Source organism: Oryza sativa, chromosome 4, assembly GCF_034140825.1.
Source record: "Oryza sativa Japonica Group chromosome 4, ASM3414082v1".
In the NCBI taxonomy this organism is placed as follows: Eukaryota; Viridiplantae; Streptophyta; class Magnoliopsida; order Poales; family Poaceae; genus Oryza; species Oryza sativa.
Window position 1 is genome coordinate 35,987,043 of NC_089038.1, and position 20,389 is coordinate 36,007,431.

The following is a 20,389-nucleotide window of genomic DNA, read 5'->3' on the forward strand; positions in this document are numbered from 1 at the left end:
CTTTTCAAAAAACATCATATTGAATCTTTGGACACATGTATAAAGCATTAAATATAGATAAAAAGAAAAACTAATTGCACGCTTTGCATGTAAATCACGAGACAAATCTTTTGAGCCTAATTAGTCCATGATTAATCATAAGTGCTACAGTAATACACTTGTACTAATGACGGCTTAATTAGGCTCAAAAGATTCGTCTCGCGGTTTCCAAGCGAGTTATGAAATTAGTTTTTTCATTTGTGTCCGAAAACCCCTTTCGATATCCGGTCAAACGTCCGATGTGACATCTAAAAATTTTCATTCCATCATCTAAACAGGCCCTTAGCAGTAGTTTGCAAAATACTACTATTTACTGTTTGTTGAATTTGAAAGGACGAAACAAGAACAAAGCTTGGCTTACTGGAGTAGAAATGTCGGATGTACCCTCAGACATTCACAAGGAACTTAAGTGAAGAATGGTGAAATACCTGATATGCCCTCAACAAATTCAGGAGGGAGGACCCTTGATGTGGAAGCAACTACTCTTTGCCTTCCTTGGTCTCTTTGGTCTTTGCTAGTGAGTGTGATTCATTTATTCATTCGTTCCTCTTCTCTCTCTGTCGTCGTCGTCTTCTCTCCTCGAACCCCCAAGGCCCCAACTCAGTCCCCAATTAAAAAGAAGAGAAAGCACAAGAGGAGGAGGAGGAGGAGACGAGCATGGCGATGGGGCCTCCGCGCCTCCTGCGGGGCCTGATTCCGCAGCTCCTGTCAGTGGACGCCTGGCTTCCCTGCACCTGCAGCAGCCGGCTGCAGCTGCTGCTCTCCCACTTCCACTGCCGCCTCCACCTTCGCTGGCCCTCCTGCGCCGACGCCTTCAAGCTCCTTCTCGCCCTTCTCCTCGTCTCCGCCGCCCTCGCCGAGGTCCGCTACATCGCCTCCTCCTCCATGGCCCCCACGCTCCGCCCCGCCGACCGCGCCGTCGCCGAAAGGGTCTGTCTACTAGCCCTCACCCTACCCTAGATCGGCTATTACACCCAAATCTGTATTTTCCTTTTTTTTTTCTTCCCAGATAAAGGGAAGGGAGATAGTATTTCATTACTAGATTATTATTATTACTACTGATTTTTGACCGAACGATGCACTCTCTAGTAGTACTTCACCCCGGACATACTCCCTCCGTCCCAAATTATAAGGCCTATATTCGATGACATACTTTGACCGTTAATTTATTTAATATTATGTTCCTAACAAATATAAAATTAATATCATATGAAAGTTCATTAAAATATGAATATAATGATATAATATGCATAGTACTTAATATATATGTATATATATATATATATATATATGTGTATATATATATGTGTGTGTGTATATATGTGTGTGTGTACACACTACTAGTCAAAATTTACGAAGTTTGATTTTCCTTAAAAAGAGAGCGTCCTGTAATTTTGGGACGGAGGGAGTATATAACTAACAAAATATAAATGCAATTTCTGCTAAAAAAATGAACGCAATATCCTTTATTGACATTTCTCTCTCTCTCTCTCTCTCTCTCTCTATATATATATATATATATATATATATATATATATATATATATATATATATATATATATATATATACACGCTCTTTCAGATCACCTACTTTTTTCGGAGGCCATCTATTGGTGATATAGTGTTTTTCAAAGTGCCCACGACCTTACAGGTTTCATTCTCCTTCCTTTCCTTCCACCGTCCATCTCCTTGTTTGCTGTTTTAAGATATGGCACCTACACTACACTACTTTGCATATCAGAATTATGGCGTAAATAAGGATGTTGTGTTCATCAAGAGGATATTGGCAACTCCTGGAGATTTCATTGAGGTACATACACTACATCCATGTCTTTTATCCTACTTACCATATGCTGCAGCAAAGGACATTTCAAGATGCATACATAAATCAATTGCTGTGCTGCATTGGAATGCCCCACCCAACATAATACATGCATTTTTATTTGTAGGTTCGGCAAGGACAGCTTATTATAAATGGTGTTGCACGAAAAGAACATTACACAGCAAGCCATGCATCATACACTATGGAAGCAATGGTTTGTGCACCACCTATCTATATGCGAGCATTGTCTCCTTGAACAACATTGAGGAGTTGCTATTGCCAGGTCCAGAGATATTAAAGTGCTGTTAACACAAGGGTTAACAGCAATGACAAGAGAATCTTCATTTACTTACAAGAAGATGATCAAAAGTGGCCTGGCTGCTCCGTGTTGTTGACTTCTTGAGTGCCTCCTTCAGGCCTCAGATGGTGGATGATCTCTTCCATCCATTTCTGTTCTCTCTTCTCGACCAGGATCCTGTACTAAAGCCATGTATGATCCTGCAGCGCCTTCCTGAAGGCCACGTATTTGTCATGGGTGATAACCGTAATAACAGCTGCGATTCTCGTGCCTGGTAAGAAACACGTTGCGCCCACATTCATATAGATGCAATTTGATCATTACCACCACTTAATATTGATGAATTCATTCATTTAGCTGTGGTGTGTGCTCTTGACGTTTTGAGTGTGCCATGAACCTGGTCCAATTGTGATTATGATTAAACATGAGCATCCTAAATGTAGAGCTAGAGTGGAATGAGAACATATGCTTATTGCTAGCATATTTCGGTTGTGAGAATGCACCTCAATTTGCTGATTCATTGCTGGTTGTGAAATGAAATGTGCCTTTATAGCTGATCTCCAGTCTATCTTTGCAACCTTTGTCTGCGAAGTAGGGGACTACTGATAAACAATCTTCTTATTACTTGTGGTGCTTGTGTTAGCAGGGGACCGCTTCCTATCAGCAATATAATTGGAAGATACATGATGTCCTTTACAAGGTCCTCCATCCAATAACCAAGGTACCAAGACGAAGAAGATTGATGACCCCAAGGACTGCAAACTACCTGATGCTGTTTGATATTATGGTGATAAGTTGATAACGATCGAGTTGTATGGAAACTAGCAGGCTGCCAGATGGGTGGAGCCTGCAAATTGTATCAGTAGCCCTGTAGTAGGTTGGGAGAAGGAACTTTTCGACTGGCATGGTTGGTTTTAGGCGTCGGTACACGTTAGTATTTGTCGCATGCCTTAACGGCAGTATGCATTTCGCTTGAAACTATCTATTTTAGTGAATCAGTTCAGGAGAACATCCAGTGCTCCAACCTTTTTCAATACTGCCCTCTATCTGCAGTTCTGCACGGCAACAGGTACACAAACCTGAGAATTTTTAGTACCTTTTAACTTGAAGCATATGCATATACCGTGACAACACAACACACGAGTCAGGAGACGTGACGTGAGGGCCTAAATACTCTGAGTTTTTTTTTTGAAGCCAAATACTCTATGAGTTGTACCCAAAAGAGACTCGTCTTTTGAGTACTAGCTCCTACAGTATGCATGTATATACATACCCTCCTAACATGTAGCTTAGTTATCAACAAGCGGACATCAAGGTGGTGACCGGAATGATTCTGATGATCTAAGAGGAATGCCTTCACATTCTTCGTCTGTTTGTTTGGAGAAACGAAATGATGAAGAGGTCGGAAGACGGAACGACGATGAAGTTGAAAGCCCTACAGAAACAACAACAAAGTGGTTTCAGAATTTAGGAAGAAACAAATGCACGACCGTACGCTGACAAACTCATAATACCATCGGCCATGTCCTTCGTTTTATGAAGCAAAAATGTTCCAGAAAGGATTGTTACGAAGCCACACGCCTCTGTCACAATTTGTGTTGGATTTTGCCTGTCCCAGTCCTGCATGTCAACAAATTCATTTGCAGATCGACAACTATAATGTTCTGGCTGAAGGATGTTTAAATACATGCTATCTTATAGCCTATGAAATTGACCGCTTGAAAATTTATATTGAAGCAAACAAGAAAGAGAAGATCAGAGATTCAGAGGGATCAATTTTTTTTTTTTAAAAACATCATACCTTGAACATGATGACACTAGCCAGTATGGTTAAGGATGTGAACATGGTATAATAAATTGGTGATACAACTGCTGTATTAAAGGTGTCAAGTGCCTGAAATCAAGGGGAGAATCATTATCACAGAACTCTTAGTAATGCACAAAGTTTCCCAAATCTCAAGGCACAAAAATCTAGTGAAAACTCTGAACTTTTGAGTCCCTACTAACTTAGATAATCCTGAAGGACTAGAGCACAGAACGAAATTGTATGCCACTTTTCTAATATTCTCGATTTTGGTACAGTAGAGCTTAGAATTTCAGTTGGCCTCATCGTATGCTAGTGCATAGTCAAAGAAGGGAAAAAAAAAATCTTCACTTTGATTCAGAGCGAGGAAACCAGGGTACCTTGTTCAAGTAATTCATTTGGGTGACAATGCATGAGAGGACAACCAGGGTAAAAGCCCATGTCTGTGGATATATAAGTTGATTCGTTCCACAAAAGGTCAACTTCAAAGCTATACCAAGTGCTTTCACACTCATAACCTGCACAATTCAACCAACACCTTTGAAAAAGAACACAGCTAAATTAGGCAAAATTACTGGGATCTAAATTAGAGAGTACATACCGAGATAGAGCCTACAAGAGAGCAAACACCAATATACACCATGACATGAGTTTGCCCGTAAAGTGGGACAAATCGGCAAACAAGTATGGCGACCATAGCAAGTACTACTGAAACATAGAACATGAAGGCTGAAAACAATAACATCGCATAGTTAGGGCTTGGTATTAAGCCACAACGAAATTCATAAAGTACAGTAAGTGTATCTTTGGGTAATATTAGGAACATGTTTAGAGAGAAAGCAATATAACAGAAAATAAATTCATAAAGTACAGTAAGTGTATCTTTGGGGTAATATTAGGAACATGTTCAGAGAGAAGCAATGTAACAGAAAATGCCTGGTTCAGTAGCCAAATCCCACACTTCCGTTACTGACTCAATCTCACGCTCCGCGGGGGCATGAAGGACAATTGTGGTGGATCCCACAACACATAAGATGCATCCGAGAATGCCAAATATGTGTAGCTTCTTACGCAGCATAAAATGCGCAAGTATAGCACTGCAGAACAAAAGATAGCTCTCAAGCAAACAGTAGATCCAAAACAGCAAATACATAATACCGTAAGTGAAAGACATGCCTGATGATAATGCTGAGAGCACCAAGAGGAGTGACCAAAATAGCTGGAGCAAATGCATAAGCTGCAAAGTTTGCAACTTCCCCAACAACCACTGAAGAAGAATTAGAGATATGGACAATATGACAATGAACTATATAGAGAAACACTAAACAGACAGAAGGGTAAAAGCGAGAGAAGAGAAGAGGGGTCACTTGTAATCATGCCAACCCACCAAAGAGGCTCATACAAATAAGAATAGCCGCCAACCCCTGTCATAAACATGGCACAAATAAGGGTAGCGTACCAACACACTGGCATTCAATTGGTTAGGAAAACATACAAATATGCAGAGCAACAGCCTGGGATAACATTATAGCAGAAGCTGAGAATTGTGGGTGGGACTGGCATGCATCATCTAGATATATAGTCTAGTCTACTCTGTTGTTGAGACAGCTTCAACCTTCAATTACCAGGTTGTAAGTAAACAAGAAACGTATAGTGCAGCAGTGGACATACTAGGTCTTACTAATGCAGTAGGATGGATTTCTATTTCACTTTTGACAAATTGTTAAGATAGGATGATTTGGCATGTGGGCTAGAGGAAAGTGATCAAATTAATGATCCACTTACTTATGCGAAAAAGAAAAAGAAGTCATGATGAGCAGATAGATAGATAGGCGATGGTAGGCGAGGACGAGTAGTGTACCGGCTCGAAGAGCGGAGGAGGAGGAGGCGGCCTTCTTGAGGCCCTTCTTCTTGATGATGAAGCTGGCGCCGATGAAAAGGCTGGAGGAGAGGGCGAGCAGGAGGCCCTTGATGTTGTCGGCGGTGGACATGCCCCCCGCGTACCACCTCCCGCCGCCACCTCGCGCCTCCATCTCCATGCCTCTCTCTGCCCTTACCCGCCTAGGGCTTCTTTCCTTTTTCCCGTTTTCCTTTTTTGCGTTTATATTTACTCCGTAGTAATCCAATCCAGTTAATTAATTTTACTCTACAAAATACTGCATCAGCTTGCTTTGACGGGAGGGAAGCGAGGGGTCTACAATTCTGAAAGAATTCTACCTACATCCCATCTCGTGGAAAAAAAAATCAAATCAATCAGCAGTCGGATATATTACGCTTTTAACTGATTGCGATTCTCTCTTATATGGAGTATATATAGTAGTGTAATACACACACTGTTACACAGAGATAGATAGAAACACTACACGGCAGTATCAGGATGCTTTTAACATAAATAAATAAATAGGAATAGGAGTAGAGTTATCTATCCTGATCCTAGATGGATGGATGGATGATGAACTCACTCTTGGTTTGGCGAATTGGTTTCCTATACTCCTATTACAGATGATTACTAGAGTTTGCTAGATGGTGCAAGGTAGTTGGAGTAGCGGGCTTGAGCAATGAGTTTGCCCGATTTCTTCTTGAGGTCCACGAGCGCCACCCCAACTGCCTTGCCGGCACGAAGAACCTTTGCTTCGATCTCAATCTCTTCCTGCGAGTGCGAAACAAAAATCATCAAGGAAAAGTGAAGCAGTCCCGTCCCTAGTGTTGGAGAGGGAAAACAAAATTAGAGACAGATACATACATCGGGGAAAGCTGCATCCAAGTAGGAGATGTTCATCTCCAGGGGCGAGGTAGAGCTAGAGCTAGAGCTGCTGTTGCCGGTGGTGTGGAAGACGGCGGAGGCGACGAGGTGAATGAGCGAGGCCGTGGCGCCGCCGTGCAGGAAGCCGCCCGAATTCTTGAGGACACAAGCAAGTGACGAGTCAGATGGATCAGATCAGGTGGAAGAAAAGAAAAGAAAAGATTACTACCAGGAGTCGGGAGGGGACGGTGAAGCGGCAGAGGAGGCGGCCGGGCTCCGCGGCCTCCACGCGGATGCCCCTCAGCACGAAGGCGTCGTAGAACCCGGAGGGCAGCGCCGCCGCCGACGACGCGTCCGTCGGAGTCGGATGCTCCAGCACACGCCGGGCCGCCTCCATCCCCGATCCCATTCCCCTCTCTATTCTCAACTTCTCTCTTCTTCTGTCTATTCTAGTCTAACAACAAGAGATACTAGTAGAGAGACAAATTTGGGTGTGTTTGGCATCGCCTTTTCTCAACCCCTCTCCCTCGTATAAACCGTTAATCAGTATTTTTTAAAAAAAGTTTCTATGCGAATGTTACTTAAAAAAATCAAATTAATCAAAATATCTTTTTTTAAAAAAATTAACTAAAACTTAATTAATCATGCACTAATAAATCACCAAGGACTCTCTCTCTCTCTCCTGACTTGGGTGGCCCACTCCAGAGTCGAGTCAGGCTAGCCATGGCCATGGATGCCTTCGGCTCCATGTTCGGTGAGGCCAAGCCGCCGGTGGCGATGCGGATGCGCCCCATCCTCTTCCACGCCCACGCCCATACTAATGATGTCTCCCAACTCCGCCTCCTCGCCACCGACCTCCACTCCCTCGCCTGGGACCGCTCCCTCTCCCTCTCCGACATCGACGATCTCGTAATCCTCTTCTCCTCCCAAGCCCTAATCAGTATCAGTATCAGTCTTCACATCGTGCTTTTTCCAGAGAGACGACGTCGGGATCGGCGGCTCCTGCTCCGACTTCCTGGATTACCTCAAATCTTGCCTCTCCTCTGGGGAAGTCAACCTCCTCTTCCCTCACAATGGTCGGTACCCGATCTACCTACACTACGCTTTTTTACACTACATCTTCCCTATGCTCATATGGATAATACTATAGGTCTTGATCGCGTTCATCTTGTTGCTACAAAGGCAAAGGGCCTACCTCGCATCACCATTTCCCTCAACACCCTTACTCACTCCGCGTTGAATGATGCCATTGCCAATTTCTCACTATCACTCTATGCCGCTTTTAGGACTACGCAGGACCATGCATCCAGAGGTCCTACCCGCTTCATTATTATTCACTCTCTAGTACTATTACCCCTATGCTTTTGTTTCTCTTAAACATTGATATCCCTTCTTTTTCAGAACAAGAGCGAGCGTCAAAGCTGATGGAGACTCTATCATCTGAAAAGGTTGTTTCCCTAATCCCCTTATTACTTTACTTATTATTAACTGATGTTTCTGCTGCCTGATGAAGGAGTACATCGTTAGCATAAATGGAACCATACATACATTTCTTCTCGTAACAATGTTAAACCGTTTATTAGCATTCTAGGTTGCCAACTTGACATACTGCTAGTCATGCAGCCCTAAAGTTCAAAAGGACAGTTTTTGACATACTACAACTTTATTGCTGGATGTTTACCATATATAAATGCTTGATTATTATTTTTTCAGTAATCACTTCTTTTCCCCACAAAATTTCAAGCATGAATGCTCCTGCATCCTTGTTCTCTGTGTTGGCCTATTGTACCAGGAGATCCAGTTATCATTGAGGTTCAATGTCAGATGCTGCTTGCTTGCTCTGTTTAATTAAATTTCTCAGCATATTTTTGTAATGGCAAAGCAATTCTTAATCTCTGCCATAGTTTTTTTCTTCTTGTTGCAATAGTTGGTTATATAAATTGTATTGTGTGATGTTAGTAACACTCTTTGATTTCACAGGAAAAGAATGAAATAATGCAAAAGCAACTCCAAGCTCTTTCTTTTCTAGACAAAAGAAAGGCAACAAAGCCAAAGCTGGTGGCCAATCAGGTTCCAAGTGTGTCTGATGTGACTCAGGGCTCTGATCAGGTTATTGTTCCAGCACAGCAGCAAACACCAGGTAACCATGCTTCTCCATGCAGCACTGAAACAAACAATTCTGTGTTTTCTCAGCTAATGAAATTGCAAACCTGCAGTAGTTTCACCTATCAAAGTTCCTCCAGCTAAAGCCACGAAGAGGATAGCCCCTGTATCTCGGAGGTTGTACGGTTTTCTTGAATCGCTACATTTACATGAAAAGAAATTTTATTGTATCTGATTGTAGACCAGCTCTGACTCTTGCTATTTTTCTTCAGGGCAAGAGTGCGAGGAGCTTTGTTGCAAGATACTGAGGAAGATGTCGAAGAATAGTCAGATATTGCCTTTTCTCTGTATTGATTAGTTACAAACTTCTAAAGCGTGAGTGTGTGGTTTGTTAGTTTTGGGGCCATTTTTACTTGTATCAAATCTATGAAATCAAGCTAATGCATTTATTGACACAAATCTGCTCACTTTTTATTGTGCACTTCATTTTTCTCTTGTTTACCTGTTTGGCATAAGCTAAGTGTGCTTATTAGTTGTCTTTTAGCTGATGTGGTACTAAGATTTTTTTACCAGTTATTGTATTGCGCATGGATTTTTTTTTAAAAAAAAGACACTATGAATCAGAGAACCGTATTTTAACTTCCGCTGGCTGGCTTTGGTGTATACAATTTAGTGGTTTAATTTCTTGCAGTGTCTATATTCATAGAATGTACCAGAATGTGTCTATATTACGGTTATCATTTAAAAAACCATCCGCACCTTGGCATATCTACAATAGAATGTAGTGTCAGGTAACCATATAGAAAGATCATATACAGACATCTTTCATGTTTCTCTGCAGCTTGCATTTCTTTGCCTGCTGTTATTCATGGAACGTTTTATGGAACATCTAAATCAGGGGGTTATGGTTTGTTTGTTCAGACGAATGAACTCCATGATGAATGTTTCTATCATATGGAATTGCTTGGCTCTGAGTGTTTTGCTTCAAACTACAGGTACATGGTGTAGCTACTGTGCTTGTTTTTTGTCGTATGGCATGCTATTGCTCCTTAGTACTACCTCCGTTTCAGGTTATAAGACTTTCTAGCATTGCCCATATTCATATAGATGTTAATGAATCTAAGCATATATATATATATATATATATATATATATATATATATATATATATATATATGCTTAGATTCATTAACATCTATATGAATGTGGACAATGCTAGAAAGTTTTATAATATGAAACGGAGGAGGTATATTGCTATATTCATTTTCCATTTCAGCAGCTGTATTTTCATGGAACCATTTTATCTGTGTTGACAGACAATGGCATGTTCTTCCCTTGAACCGCAGCAGAGTCGACAGTTGAACCTGAAAAGATCTTCTTTCTCCCAGCACCAGCACTAGCATCATCACCACAGGGCGAAGGCATGAACAACGTACGTCCTTCCATGGTCTCGTTCCAGGACAGCCTCTTCCTCTGTGACATGTTGTACTGCTAAATGTCCACGGCGCCGCACAGAGGCAGGTCGTTTCGCCTGGTTTCAGGATTGAGCAGGAGCTGCATGCGCTTGTATTGCTTGATCCATGATTGATAGTCCATTACAGTGCATCCTCGTTGGTGTCGTTTCTAGAACAGGACATGCGAATGTGAGTTCGCTATGCTGTGTGGTTGCATGTCTGGAACTGAGGCGGTGAGGCCCCCTTTAATTCCAAGGAAAATCATAGTAATTTTGGTGGATTTCATTTCTATCGGATTTTGGAGTTTTGAGTGGAGAGCCTGACACTCATCCTTATGTTTATTTATACATTGTTATACTCTTGTTTTATATTATTAGATGTTTTAACTTTTTTCTATTCAAAATTTCTTTAAGCTTAACTAAATTATAGAAAAATTAACATCATCTATTACACCAAATTAGTTTCAAGTATCTATTGCTATGTAGTTTTTCTTGATCAAACTTAAAAGAAGACGCCGACCCACCGTCCTCCATCCCTGTGGCTCCGACTACGCCGTCACCACTAGGGATGGCAATTTTACCCATGGGCCGATGGGCACGGGCGTGGATGTGACTTTTTACCCATGGGCACGCCCGCCCGAAACCCAAAGATGTTATGGGCAATATACGGGTTTCATTTTTTACCCGTGGGTAACCCATGCCCGACCCGATACATATGTATTAGCTAATTTTGACTCATTTCTTAATTCTTATATCATTTCTCTCGGTTCATTTGTGATGCTAACTGATACTAAGTTATGATGTAATTCAAATTATTGTTGATAACCGATAATTTGGTAAATAAATTATTGATTTTACTTCTCTTTGTTAAATTACATATCTTTCAAGTTATTATTCATGTGAGATCCACTAGGTACCCGCCGGACATACCCGCGCCCGCTGGGCATGGGTACAGGCATGAAGTTTTGCCCGCTAACTCTAGTGGGTAGGGTTTGGGCGGACAATGTCGAGCATCGGGTCGGGCATGGTTTTGCTCTACCCGTGCCCGACCCGACCCATTGCCATCCTAGTCACCACCTCGTTGCCCTCTCGAGTCCACCGCCCACGACCATCCCTATAAAACCGACAAACTCCTCCCTAAACTCCCCCCTTTTTCCCTTCTCCCCATCCTATGTCACCCCCAAGGCCCCAACCCTAACTGGGACTCTAAATGGTTGGGATTGTTGTTTGCTGGAGTTGAACAAAGTCAAAGGAGTTGGAGGAGAAGTTCATTGGAGAACGAATCACGAAGCAGATCCGAAGGTTAGACATTTGTAAATTTTTGCTCCCATTTTTATGTCAAATGTGGTTTATCAATTCCGCAATTATTATTTTGGACTTTTATGATGTAGTGCTTGTGCTTCACGGAAAAAGAAAAAAAAAATGAAAGGTGGTCCTACTGAACTAGTAGCAGTACAGTAGTTATAGAGCTGCATCCTGCACGCATCTATGGTGAGGCCATATGGAGATGGAGGCAGCAATGAAACGAGGAAACATGATCGATCGCGTTAAGGGAAACAGTAGTACTAGGTGCTAGTACAGTAGTAGATGGTCAGGAGGGGGAGGTAGACGACGGCGAGGATCCGGTGCTCATGAGGCCCCGGGTGGGCCTGCTGGGCCTGGGCCTGAGCGCAAGGGTGCACCTTGCCCTGAGCACGGCGTAGCCGAGCAGGCGGTACGCGGCGACGAATCCCAGCATGACGCCCACGTTGCGCCACCGGCACTCGTCGCCGAGCCCCTCCCGGCGCAGCACCTCGTCTCCGGTGGCCACGCAGGCGCCCATCACCCGCGCCACGCACCTCCCCCCGCCCGCGAACTCGTTCACCAGCAGCGCCTCGAACGGCCACTTGAACAGCGACAGGTAGTGCATGAACACCCAGCACGACGGCATCGCCGACCGCGCGATGAAGTAGCCGGAGAAGAGGAAGAAGGACCCCATCACCCCCTGTATCGCCGCATTCCCCACCACGAAGTCCGGCGCCGCCGCCGCGAAGCACACCACCACCGAGTTCGCCGTGTACAGGATCAGCCACACCAGCACCACGAAGTAGCCGAACGCCGCCGCCGTCCTCCGGAGCCCCGCCATCCAGTACACCGGCGCCGCGAACACCACGGCCAGCGCCAGCTGGAACGGCAGGAACACCACCGCGTTCGCCACCGCGTAAGACGACACGCGGTACGCGCCCGACGACGTCTCCTTGGCCAGGATCTCCCGCTCCTGCAGGAAGATGGGCAGCGCCTCCGTGGTGGACGACAGCAGGAAGGTGAGGAGGAAGGCGAAGAGGCCGACGCGCTCCGCCACCTTCTCCTCCCCGAGGTCGTAGAAGATGGACCCCAGCGCCAGGCCGGCCACCAGCATGCACACCGTGCGGCACGCGAACAGCTGCCGCGTCCGCGCCACGTTCTTGAAGAAGCGCTGCGCCAGCACGCCCACCTCGCGCGCCCAACTGTTGGCGTACCGGCTCTTCTTCTCAATCTCCATCTCCATCTCCATCTCCACGTCCTCCTTGTGCAGCTGGAACAGCTGCTGCAGCGTGCACCGGTCGCGTGCCTCGGCGGCGCTCCGGCGGCGGAGCGCGTCGACGGAGTCGATGGAGAACTCGACGGTGTCGACGTGCGGGGGCAGCGCGAGGCCCGCGGAGGCGAGCAGGGAGCGGAGGGCGTCGACGGTGCCGTGGTGGAGGGCGCAGCCACCGGCGAGCAGGAGGACGGAGTCGAACATCTTGACGATGCGCGCGCCGGGCTGGTGGATGCTGAGCAGCACCGTGCGGCGGCGAGTGTCGGCCATGGCGCGGAGGGCGCCGACGATGTGCAGGGCGGAGGCGCTGTCGAGGCCAGAGGTGGGCTCGTCGAGGATGAGAACCGCGGGGTCGTGGACTGCCTCGACGCCGATGGAGACGCGGCGTCGCTCGCCGCCGGAGAGGTCCTTGACCCTGGTGTCGGCGACGCGGGCGAGGGTGAGGTCGTGGATGAGGGCGTCGACACGGGCGTCGATGTCGTTGCGGGCGCCGAGGCGGAGGCGGGCGCTGAAGCGGAGCGTCTCGCGGACGGTGAGGAGCGGGAAGAGGACGTCGCGCTGGGTGACGTAGGCGGAGACGCGGCGTAGGTCGGCGGTGGTGGCGGGGGCGCCGTTGAGGAGGAGCTGGTCGGGAAGCGGGGAGGGGTGGAGGCGGCCGGCGAGGATCTCGAGGAGGGTGGACTTGCCGGCGCCGCTGGGGCCCACGATGGCGAGGAGCTCGCCGGGGCGGGCGCGGCAGGAGACGTTGCGGAGAACGTGGCGGGTGGTGGTGGTGGTGGGCGGCTGCTGCTCGTCTTCGTCTTCCTCCCTGCTCCATATCTTCATCATCATGAGAGGGTGAGCGCGCTTGGGAATGGGGATGGGGATGCGGATGTGGTGGTTGATGCCCCGAGCCTCCACCTCGCAACCACCTTTCTCCATGCCCCCCATTCTTTGTTGCTCCTCGATCCTGCAGGCAGCTGCAGCTAAACAACACAGTGGAGGAGGAGAGTATTGTTGTTGTGCATCGTTGTTCCGTGTGATGGATGATGAGTGTGAGCTGCTAGTGATGAGCGAGCGACTACTGTGTGTGCCCGTGTGAGCTACGTGCGTGCGTGCGTGCCAAATATTGGTTGGTCGGTTAAAACCTTTTCTCTTTCACAAGGACGGGGGGGGTGCCTGCTTGGTTTATGGTTGGCTGGTACTACTCCGTACTCCTATCATGCTATGGCTTTCCCTGTTTTGCACCCTAAACTACAGTATTAGTGTTGTCTGATTGAGGGGCAGAAGTGTCCTGTGATTACAACTGATCTGAGGAAGCTATCGAATCGAGCAGTTTGTGGTTGGGTATAAGCGAGCGCGCAGCTGAGCCAAGGGATCACATGACGTTGTCGGCTAGCGAGCGAGCCAGCCTCAGCCAGCCAGCTTCACATGCATCTGCTGCTTTACCTCCCCGGCCGGGCGGCCAGCCTCAGCTAAGCTAGCCGTATCGTCGTCTCGTCGTTGGCCATCGATCTTCTACCGCCTACCGCCCACCTGCACCAAAACGCATCCATCCTCGCACCCGTATCCGCTTCATTACTGCACTAGACAATTATTAACAATGTTCAAGTTGATCAAAACAAAAACAAAAACTCTAACCCGGCTGGCCTGTCTGCATTTCTTATATACGTTGATTTTGCAAGCAACCATTCACGCAATTATTACCCATCTTTTATTATACAGAAACTATTACTCCAGTCTATTACATGATGTCCCCATACTACTTGTTATTTGGGGTTCTAAAGTAGCAAATTTTACGAAAAAGTATGTTGGGAACCGTGCTCTTTCTGTCTTTTACTATTAAAAATGGTAACCCATGCATCTAAATACAATCTAGCAAAACTTCAATAACTAATCTTTTGCTACCAAAACTTTTATCAAACAAATTTGCCACACCAATTAGGATTCGTAGTAAATGAAAGAAACTGGCACGTATAACCAGTCGCCTTCTTCTAGAAACTTCTCGTTGGCACATGAAAGGATGGAGATGACGGCCTAAGCCAAACCTGCTCTGCTGCATGCAGGAATAGGAGGAGGTGAGGTACGGGAGGATCGGATCAAATTCGTGGCCAGGAAGACTCGAGTCGTCATGGGTTTTGTAGGTTCCCAGGAAGAGAAAAATATCTGGCTGAGCTTGGCCCTCGGGGCCATGTCATTGATATGACATCATTGTTAATTAAGCTCTAAGAGCAAGTTTAATAGTTTTAAATTATCTATAGCCAATGTAATAGTCAATTCATACAATAGTTACTTACTATACTATTAATACCTGGTCCCACCTGTCATACACACGTTACGTCTTGAAGTCCGTACTGCAGCTGGCTACAGATCTGTAGTCCGCTGCTCTTCCCTCCCTTCCTTTATATCTTTAAAATATACTTATAGTTGGCTTATAGTATGTTATTGTACCTGCTCTAACTGTTGATGTGTTCTTTTTTGATGATATGCGGGGATGGGTGAAAAATAATTTTATTTTAAAACTTACTACATCCGTACTGAAATATAAGCTTATATTTTATCTTATATTTTAAGAAGGAAGGAGTAAAAAATATATAATAATTAATTAACACAGCTAGTGGAGACGGGTTGATTAACACAACTAGTGCTAGCTAGCACTGATGCAGGTGAGGCCATATGGTGTTTGTCCTCCAGCGACCCGTGACCGGTCGTCCCGTGACCCGTGCCAACATATACGCCACCCCACGCACCACACCACCACCACCTGGAGGGATCATCATACGTAGGAGTAGGAGCAGATCCGCAGCAGGTTACGCTACACCAAAATACCATCGCTGCGTTTGTTCAATTGTAACCAACCATATACCCCAGCCACTAATAGCTCATAGAATCCTCCTTTTTTTTGTTTTTGAATTGTTTTTGGTTTCTTGGATTTCTGTCTTTCCGCTTTTGTTTATGTTTATAAAACTTTACGAAAAAGTTCCGATTGACACTTTCTGTTTCCAAGAATGCAACTAAAAAGGGAAAACTTTTCGAACTGTTTTTATCCTAGTTTACAAAGACACCAACAAATGATTTCTCACTTTCACAGCAAAGACGAATGATTTACGGTCTAAATTGACAAAAAGGCATGAGCAAATGTAAAGGTAAAAGAACAATTTGATTGATCGTTAAGGATTCAGTGATTCAATCAAATCGGTCATACCACTTATTCCACATATACTTCTCCAAGCTATTCTATTAGAACCAAACTCGGATCTATGCAAGGAAACACAACAAATTGCCTAAATTGGACTGCCAAATTTGGGAGTCATTAGGCTAGCTATCAATCGCAGCAAATGACTCACGGACGGTGACGTACGTTCAGCAAATAGCCGATTCATCCACCAATCACTACAAAATCAGCCGCCAGTGACTAATTCATTCCTACTAGCATAGAATAGCACATTCGCAATGTCAACAAGCCCACTATTTCATTCCATTATTTTTCTTTTTTTAAAAAAAAAAGAGTGCATGATGCTACCGAGCATGATATAACGAGGACCTGCTTAAGGCGGACGTGTCGAGTCCATCAGGCGTTCAGGCATTCGAGCTCGAGACCAGTAGAGAGACTACATGAGGATGAAAGTGAAACATATTTTCATTGAACAACACTAACAATAAAAGAGGAAACATCCTTTCGTAGATATTCAGTAAATTGAACTTAATACATTATATAGCTGCTGACGTAATGGAGATTATATGTTTTTTTTGTATGCATCATTGGGGTGGGCGGTTCAACATGGAAATATACAGAAAGCAAAAACAAATCGACACAAACCAAGCTTATCACTTTCAGCAACCAATATTTCATCAACAAAGAGCCCAGATTAGCATCACCAGCATGTTAACAGCAGCTGCTAGCGGCAGCATCGGCTTCTGGCGGCTTCTGCTTGAAGATGTTCTTCTTCGCACCTGAGGAAGCATCAGCCAAGAGGCTTGGTGTGTCCAATATCTGCATCATGAACGCATATGCATATCATTAACAGAGCTCCACATCCCACATATAAATTGTATCTATCAAGAGCAGCTCTGTAACAAACTAACAAACTTGACATAATTACTTTTAATAATGTATAATTTTTGTGACAAGTGTTCTACTAAATATGTTTTACAAATCTGAATATGAAAATTGCTGTCATATTGCAATGTGTATTTTATCTGTAAGATGGTTCCGCTTATGAAAAGTATGATGCGAACTACTACTGGTTCTCTCAAAAAATAAACAGATGAGACAAACACTAAAACACCGCCAGTCCACTATCAAGCATGAGCAAGCAAACCCTGAACATCCAATCAATCATTTGCTATGGCACCGCAAATATATAAAGTCAACTTTCTCTCAGCAGTAATTTCACAGTCCAACATGTAGCAAAAGAAGAAAGCAATGCCATGTATGAATCAAAATGAAGCAAATCTGTTTATATTGCATACCTTCAGGACGAGTTCCTCAAAGCATTGTTCAACATTCACTTTGGTTTTAGCACTGCATTCTAGAAATAAACACCCGTATTCCCTGGCAAATTCAATGCCCTCTTTTTTTGTCACAGCTCTCTCACTTTCCTGCCAAAACCAAGCAGCTATATTTAGATGTGTAGTAAAAACATGAAAACAATACATAGAAAAAGAAACCTATGCAGAAGAACATCATAATTAGAATGGGATTGAACTTCAGTGAAGCATAAAGAGCAGAAGAAAGTGTAGAACTGAAGCATATAATAATTACCTTGTCAACTTTGTTTCCGACAAGCATCTTAATACAATCCTGGTTTGTAGAATAGAGGTCAATTTCCTTAGCCCATATGTCAGAAAGATTGGTGAATGTTTCCCGTCGAGTGACATCGTACACTGAGAAATCAATTTCCACTGATCAAGATATATCTTGATATTCGATAAGATTAAAACACAATCCTCCATTTCCTTCTATAAGGCTTATTTTGAGTGGGGCACAAAAAATATGAGTAAGGAATAAAGAGAAGATGGTTAAAATGACCATGCTACACAGAATTAAATATCTTGGGAATGGGAGAGGTGATGGCTAGTGATTTTTTTGTCTGATTATTAGTCAATTGTTTGTTATTAATGTAAGAGAGTCTGTTATAAATGAGAGTAAACAAGGAGTAGAAGTAAAAACATTTACACAGAGACCTATATTTTGGATTTTTTTTTTGAAGAAACTACAAGACTTATAGAAAGAAATGGGAGTAGTGAAGATTCCTTCAATGCTGCAAACAGAAGCAAGCATCCGCAGAGATGGGGCTGAAGACAATTACCCATAATAATACCCTGTGCACCTCTGTAGTATGAGCTGGTCAAGGTTCTAAATCGCTCCTGTCCAGCTGCAGAAAAGGTACACAATGCCAAATAAGAAACTAACAGAATAATGTAGCTATGGGTGTTAAAAGACACTTATGTTTTCTAGAGACAAGCTGTATAGAAAAAATCAGAGGTTCAGAAAACAGACTGAAATACAAACACGTCATGGCTTAATTATTCAAAACAGTGAGGCAAACAAGAAGATAAACAAGATCGAATGTCTATTCTATACCATTATATATAAAATGAGAATTTGAGGATTTGCCACTGCATTAGCAGTTGCAATGTAGAACTTGCCACTCACACACTTGGGGTGGAAAATCGTAGATCACCATATACTAGGCCTTGTTTGGCACACAGCTCCAGATTCCAATCAAAGCTGGATTTGAAGTTTGTATGTTAAATTATAGTGGTTTAAAATTTTGTATTTCATCTCAAATGGGAACAGAATGATTCATCCAAATGTTATCATCGTAATCTCATATCTAGATCCATGGATTTGTGGAGAGCTAGGAAAACCCAGCTCCAAAAAATCTTGGATCCAGAGTTGTGCCAAACAGGGCCCAAGAGATCGCAAATTCTCAAATTTCCTAAAATCAATTACCCAAGAATAATTCCTTACGCTTTTATCAACAGCAAAAAACATAACTAAAGAATAATCGGGTTCTACTTTTGAGAAATAACTTGCTTGTGCTTTTCTGTTTTCCATAGCCATCCCAAAAGAAACCTTTTATATTGTTTACACCTGAACATGCAGGAAAAATAAAAACAAACGGAGCCATACCATTTAGGAGTATGCAAGAACTAGAGAGAGTGCTTACATCATGTGCATTGAGCCTGTTTGAGTCTGATGTAATAAAACAAGTAAAAAAAAGAGTAGCTACATTAGGCTTGATTTTTAGTTGCAAATAAGAAGAGGTTACAGGTTGTCTGGGATCCATTGAGCTCAGATGTGCTTTACTTTCTACCGAGTAATGAGAATAATTAACAAAAAAAAAGGTAAGCCTTTGGGGACAGCACTTGTCTTGTGTAAATAAGCATTTAGACGACGAGTAAAGAGATTTCAAGTGGATAATCCACTTACTTATAGTAATATGGGATGAAAACTAAGTGCAGCTTCAATATCAACAGTTAGCCCAGGTGCTGTATATTCCCGCAGCTATGGGGGGCTGGCTATTTTAAGCTGGCGCTTGACTTGAGACCCGTGCTTAGGAGGATCAATAAATGATCTGAACAGGGTCATATTGGATCCGCGTGATCAGTGCAGTGTGATAATGGTGATGCGTGATACAAGAAAAGAAGAATGATTTGGAACTGAAACTGAGACTTAATTAGGACCTGTGTCCCAGATGGCAAGCTTGAGTTTTTTGCCACCGGTGTTAACCATCTTGACCTTGAAGTCGACACCTGAATATACAATCCGAACGCGATTAGCAAGAAAAAAAAATTTTTGTGGGGGGGGGGGCGCATAAATTTTGAGCGGGCGAGAGATGAAAGTAAGCAGGTGCCGGGGGATGATCCCTGTTACCTATGGTGGGCGAGAGATCCTCGAAAGAGTCGGAGGTGAAGCGGAGGAGGAGACTGCTCTTGCCGACGCCCGAGTCGCCGATGAGGAGCAGCTTAAAGAGGTAATCAAAATCCGGCTGGCTCTGCGCCTGGGTGGACGACGATGAAGACGAAGAATCCATAATAACCTCCTCGTATGGGATGACGAAGGTGGGGGGATGAGATCTGATCTAGGGTTTGATCTGGTTGCGGAGGAGGAGGAGAAGAAAAGCTGGAAAAGGGAAAGAGGAAGACGAAGACGAAGACGAAGAGAAAGAAGATGTGCGTTTGCGGTTTGCCTCTGCATCCGCACTCGACTACCGGACCTAGGGTTTGCCTACAGGGGCCCAATTACGCACACCCACTTCTATCATAGGAATAAGTTCACTTTAGGTACCTCAAAATTTATCGCCAAGTCTGAAACTAATCCTGCCTGCGTTCCTCAACTCGCAAAAACAGTGCAGATAAGGCCCCATAATGGTTTGGACGTGATTTCGGCTGACATGGCGCCTATGTAATATCAACGTGGCACTTAAAGTTAGAAAAAACCATGGGACCCAACCCCTCTCTTTCCCCTCTTGTCTCCCTTCCTCCTCTCTCTCCCTTATATCACCTATGACTGTGCCGGGGTGCTAGCCCGGCGCATCCCTCCCCCCGCCCCACACAAACACCAACATCACCAGGATGAGCA

At 44.3% G+C, this 20,389-nt stretch overlaps 6 protein-coding genes and 1 long non-coding RNA gene across 17 annotated transcripts; 3 read left to right on the top strand and 4 right to left on the bottom strand.

Moving 5' to 3' along the window:
* Positions 1-562: 562 nt before the first annotated feature.
* LOC136356128 (thylakoidal processing peptidase 1, chloroplastic-like) lies at positions 563-3,193 on the top strand. 7 transcript variants are annotated; one of them, XR_010740868.1, is made up of 7 exons: positions 563-969; positions 1,622-1,690; positions 1,781-1,849; positions 1,989-2,075; positions 2,145-2,287; positions 2,366-2,433; positions 2,803-3,193. XR_010740868.1 is itself a non-coding variant. In XM_066309691.1 (6 exons), the coding sequence occupies exons 1-6, from the start codon at positions 697-699 to the stop codon at positions 2,873-2,875; spliced, it is 639 nt and encodes a 212-aa protein (XP_066165788.1). In that variant the 5' UTR covers positions 563-696; the 3' UTR covers positions 2,876-3,193. The 7 variants fall into 7 exon arrangements, 2 of the variants coding, with proteins under 2 accessions (XP_066165788.1, XP_066165789.1); XR_010740865.1 differs by having other exon boundaries at positions 2,806-3,193; XR_010740863.1 differs by having other exon boundaries at positions 1,989-2,287; positions 2,806-3,193.
* LOC136356125 (probable magnesium transporter NIPA4) lies at positions 2,065-6,038 on the bottom strand. Its single transcript, XM_066309689.1, has 10 exons — positions 5,825-6,038; positions 5,331-5,387; positions 5,140-5,230; positions 4,900-5,060; positions 4,565-4,692; positions 4,344-4,481; positions 3,961-4,053; positions 3,674-3,779; positions 2,663-3,594; positions 2,065-2,556 (listed from the first exon to the last, which is right to left on the bottom strand). Exons 1-9 carry the CDS (start codon positions 6,000-6,002, stop codon positions 3,470-3,472), a joined length of 1,077 nt encoding a protein of 358 aa, XP_066165786.1. The 5' UTR covers positions 6,003-6,038; the 3' UTR covers positions 2,065-2,556; positions 2,663-3,469.
* Positions 6,039-6,232: 194 nt separating this feature from the next.
* Positions 6,233-7,148, bottom strand: LOC136356129 (uncharacterized). Its single transcript, XM_066309693.1, has 3 exons — positions 6,936-7,148; positions 6,707-6,862; positions 6,233-6,613 (listed from the first exon to the last, which is right to left on the bottom strand). The coding sequence occupies exons 1-3, from the start codon at positions 7,113-7,115 to the stop codon at positions 6,473-6,475; spliced, it is 477 nt and encodes a 158-aa protein (XP_066165790.1). The 5' UTR covers positions 7,116-7,148; the 3' UTR covers positions 6,233-6,472.
* A 228-nt stretch (positions 7,149-7,376) lies between these two features.
* On the top strand, positions 7,377-10,548 carry LOC136356126 (uncharacterized). Of its 5 annotated transcripts, none has more exons than XR_010740860.1 (9): positions 7,377-7,615; positions 7,683-7,782; positions 7,857-8,018; positions 8,108-8,154; positions 8,687-8,846; positions 8,923-8,986; positions 9,082-9,184; positions 9,708-9,804; positions 10,156-10,298. XR_010740860.1 is itself a non-coding variant. In XM_066309690.1 (7 exons), the coding sequence occupies exons 1-7, from the start codon at positions 7,430-7,432 to the stop codon at positions 9,134-9,136; spliced, it is 774 nt and encodes a 257-aa protein (XP_066165787.1). In that variant the 5' UTR covers positions 7,380-7,429; the 3' UTR covers positions 9,137-9,268. The 5 variants fall into 5 exon arrangements, 1 of the variants encoding a protein (XP_066165787.1); XR_010740859.1 differs by having other exon boundaries at positions 7,378-7,615; positions 9,731-9,804; positions 10,156-10,548; XR_010740861.1 differs by having other exon boundaries at positions 7,378-7,615; positions 9,731-9,804; positions 10,159-10,548.
* Positions 10,549-11,421: 873 nt separating this feature from the next.
* On the top strand, positions 11,422-15,129 carry LOC136356130 (uncharacterized). The gene is made up of 2 exons (XR_010740869.1): positions 11,422-11,564; positions 14,865-15,129. It is a non-coding gene; the product is annotated as an uncharacterized lncRNA (long non-coding RNA).
* Positions 11,669-14,140, bottom strand: LOC107280670 (ABC transporter G family member 5-like). Its single transcript, XM_026024711.2, has one exon. It carries the CDS (start codon positions 13,747-13,749, stop codon positions 11,854-11,856), a length of 1,896 nt encoding a protein of 631 aa, XP_025880496.2. The 5' UTR covers positions 13,750-14,140; the 3' UTR covers positions 11,669-11,853.
* Positions 15,130-16,420: 1,291 nt separating the features above from the next.
* Positions 16,421-19,959, bottom strand: LOC136356131 (ras-related protein RABC1). Its single transcript, XM_066309694.1, has 6 exons — positions 19,682-19,959; positions 19,492-19,560; positions 18,111-18,176; positions 17,564-17,685; positions 17,272-17,400; positions 16,421-16,792 (listed from the first exon to the last, which is right to left on the bottom strand). The coding sequence occupies exons 1-6, from the start codon at positions 19,839-19,841 to the stop codon at positions 16,685-16,687; spliced, it is 654 nt and encodes a 217-aa protein (XP_066165791.1). The 5' UTR covers positions 19,842-19,959; the 3' UTR covers positions 16,421-16,684.
* Between the last annotated feature and the right edge of the window lie 430 nt (positions 19,960-20,389).

What these genes read in the sequence shown, in the direction of transcription:
- LOC136356128 (XM_066309691.1), top strand. Translation starts at nt 697, where the DNA reads ATGGCGATGGGGCCTCCGCGCCTCCTGCGGGGCCTGATTCCGCAGCTC. An exon ending in ACCGCGCCGTCGCCGAAAGG is followed by an intron (nt 970 to 1,621) that starts GTCTGTCTACTA and finishes ACGCTCTTTCAG; the next exon opens with ATCACCTACTTTTTTCGGAG. An exon ending in AAGTGCCCACGACCTTACAG is followed by an intron (nt 1,691 to 1,780) that starts GTTTCATTCTCC and finishes TTTGCATATCAG; the next exon opens with AATTATGGCGTAAATAAGGA.
- LOC136356125 (XM_066309689.1), bottom strand. Translation starts at nt 6,002, where the DNA reads ATGGAGATGGAGGCGCGAGGTGGCGGCGGGAGGTGGTACGCGGGGGGC. An exon ending in AAATGAATTACTTGAACAAG is followed by an intron (nt 4,054 to 4,343) that starts GTACCCTGGTTT and finishes CCTTGATTTCAG; the next exon opens with GCACTTGACACCTTTAATAC. An exon ending in CTAGTGTCATCATGTTCAAG is followed by an intron (nt 3,780 to 3,960) that starts GTATGATGTTTT and finishes GTTGACATGCAG; the next exon opens with GACTGGGACAGGCAAAATCC.
- LOC136356129 (XM_066309693.1), bottom strand. Translation starts at nt 7,115, where the DNA reads ATGGGATCGGGGATGGAGGCGGCCCGGCGTGTGCTGGAGCATCCGACT. An exon ending in CCGTCCCCTCCCGACTCCTG is followed by an intron (nt 6,863 to 6,935) that starts GTAGTAATCTTT and finishes TGTGTCCTCAAG; the next exon opens with AATTCGGGCGGCTTCCTGCA. An exon ending in TGGATGCAGCTTTCCCCGAT is followed by an intron (nt 6,614 to 6,706) that starts GTATGTATCTGT and finishes TCGCACTCGCAG; the next exon opens with GAAGAGATTGAGATCGAAGC.
- LOC136356126 (XM_066309690.1), top strand. Translation starts at nt 7,430, where the DNA reads ATGGCCATGGATGCCTTCGGCTCCATGTTCGGTGAGGCCAAGCCGCCG. An exon ending in GCAGGACCATGCATCCAGAG is followed by an intron (nt 8,019 to 8,107) that starts GTCCTACCCGCT and finishes CTTCTTTTTCAG; the next exon opens with AACAAGAGCGAGCGTCAAAG. An exon ending in ATAGCCCCTGTATCTCGGAG is followed by an intron (nt 8,987 to 9,081) that starts GTTGTACGGTTT and finishes ATTTTTCTTCAG; the next exon opens with GGCAAGAGTGCGAGGAGCTT.
- LOC107280670 (XM_026024711.2), bottom strand. Translation starts at nt 13,749, where the DNA reads ATGGGGGGCATGGAGAAAGGTGGTTGCGAGGTGGAGGCTCGGGGCATC.
- LOC136356131 (XM_066309694.1), bottom strand. Translation starts at nt 19,841, where the DNA reads ATGGATTCTTCGTCTTCATCGTCGTCCACCCAGGCGCAGAGCCAGCCG. An exon ending in TCGGAAACAAAGTTGACAAG is followed by an intron (nt 17,401 to 17,563) that starts GTAATTATTATA and finishes TGGTTTTGGCAG; the next exon opens with GAAAGTGAGAGAGCTGTGAC. An exon ending in TTGAGGAACTCGTCCTGAAG is followed by an intron (nt 16,793 to 17,271) that starts GTATGCAATATA and finishes TTCATGATGCAG; the next exon opens with ATATTGGACACACCAAGCCT.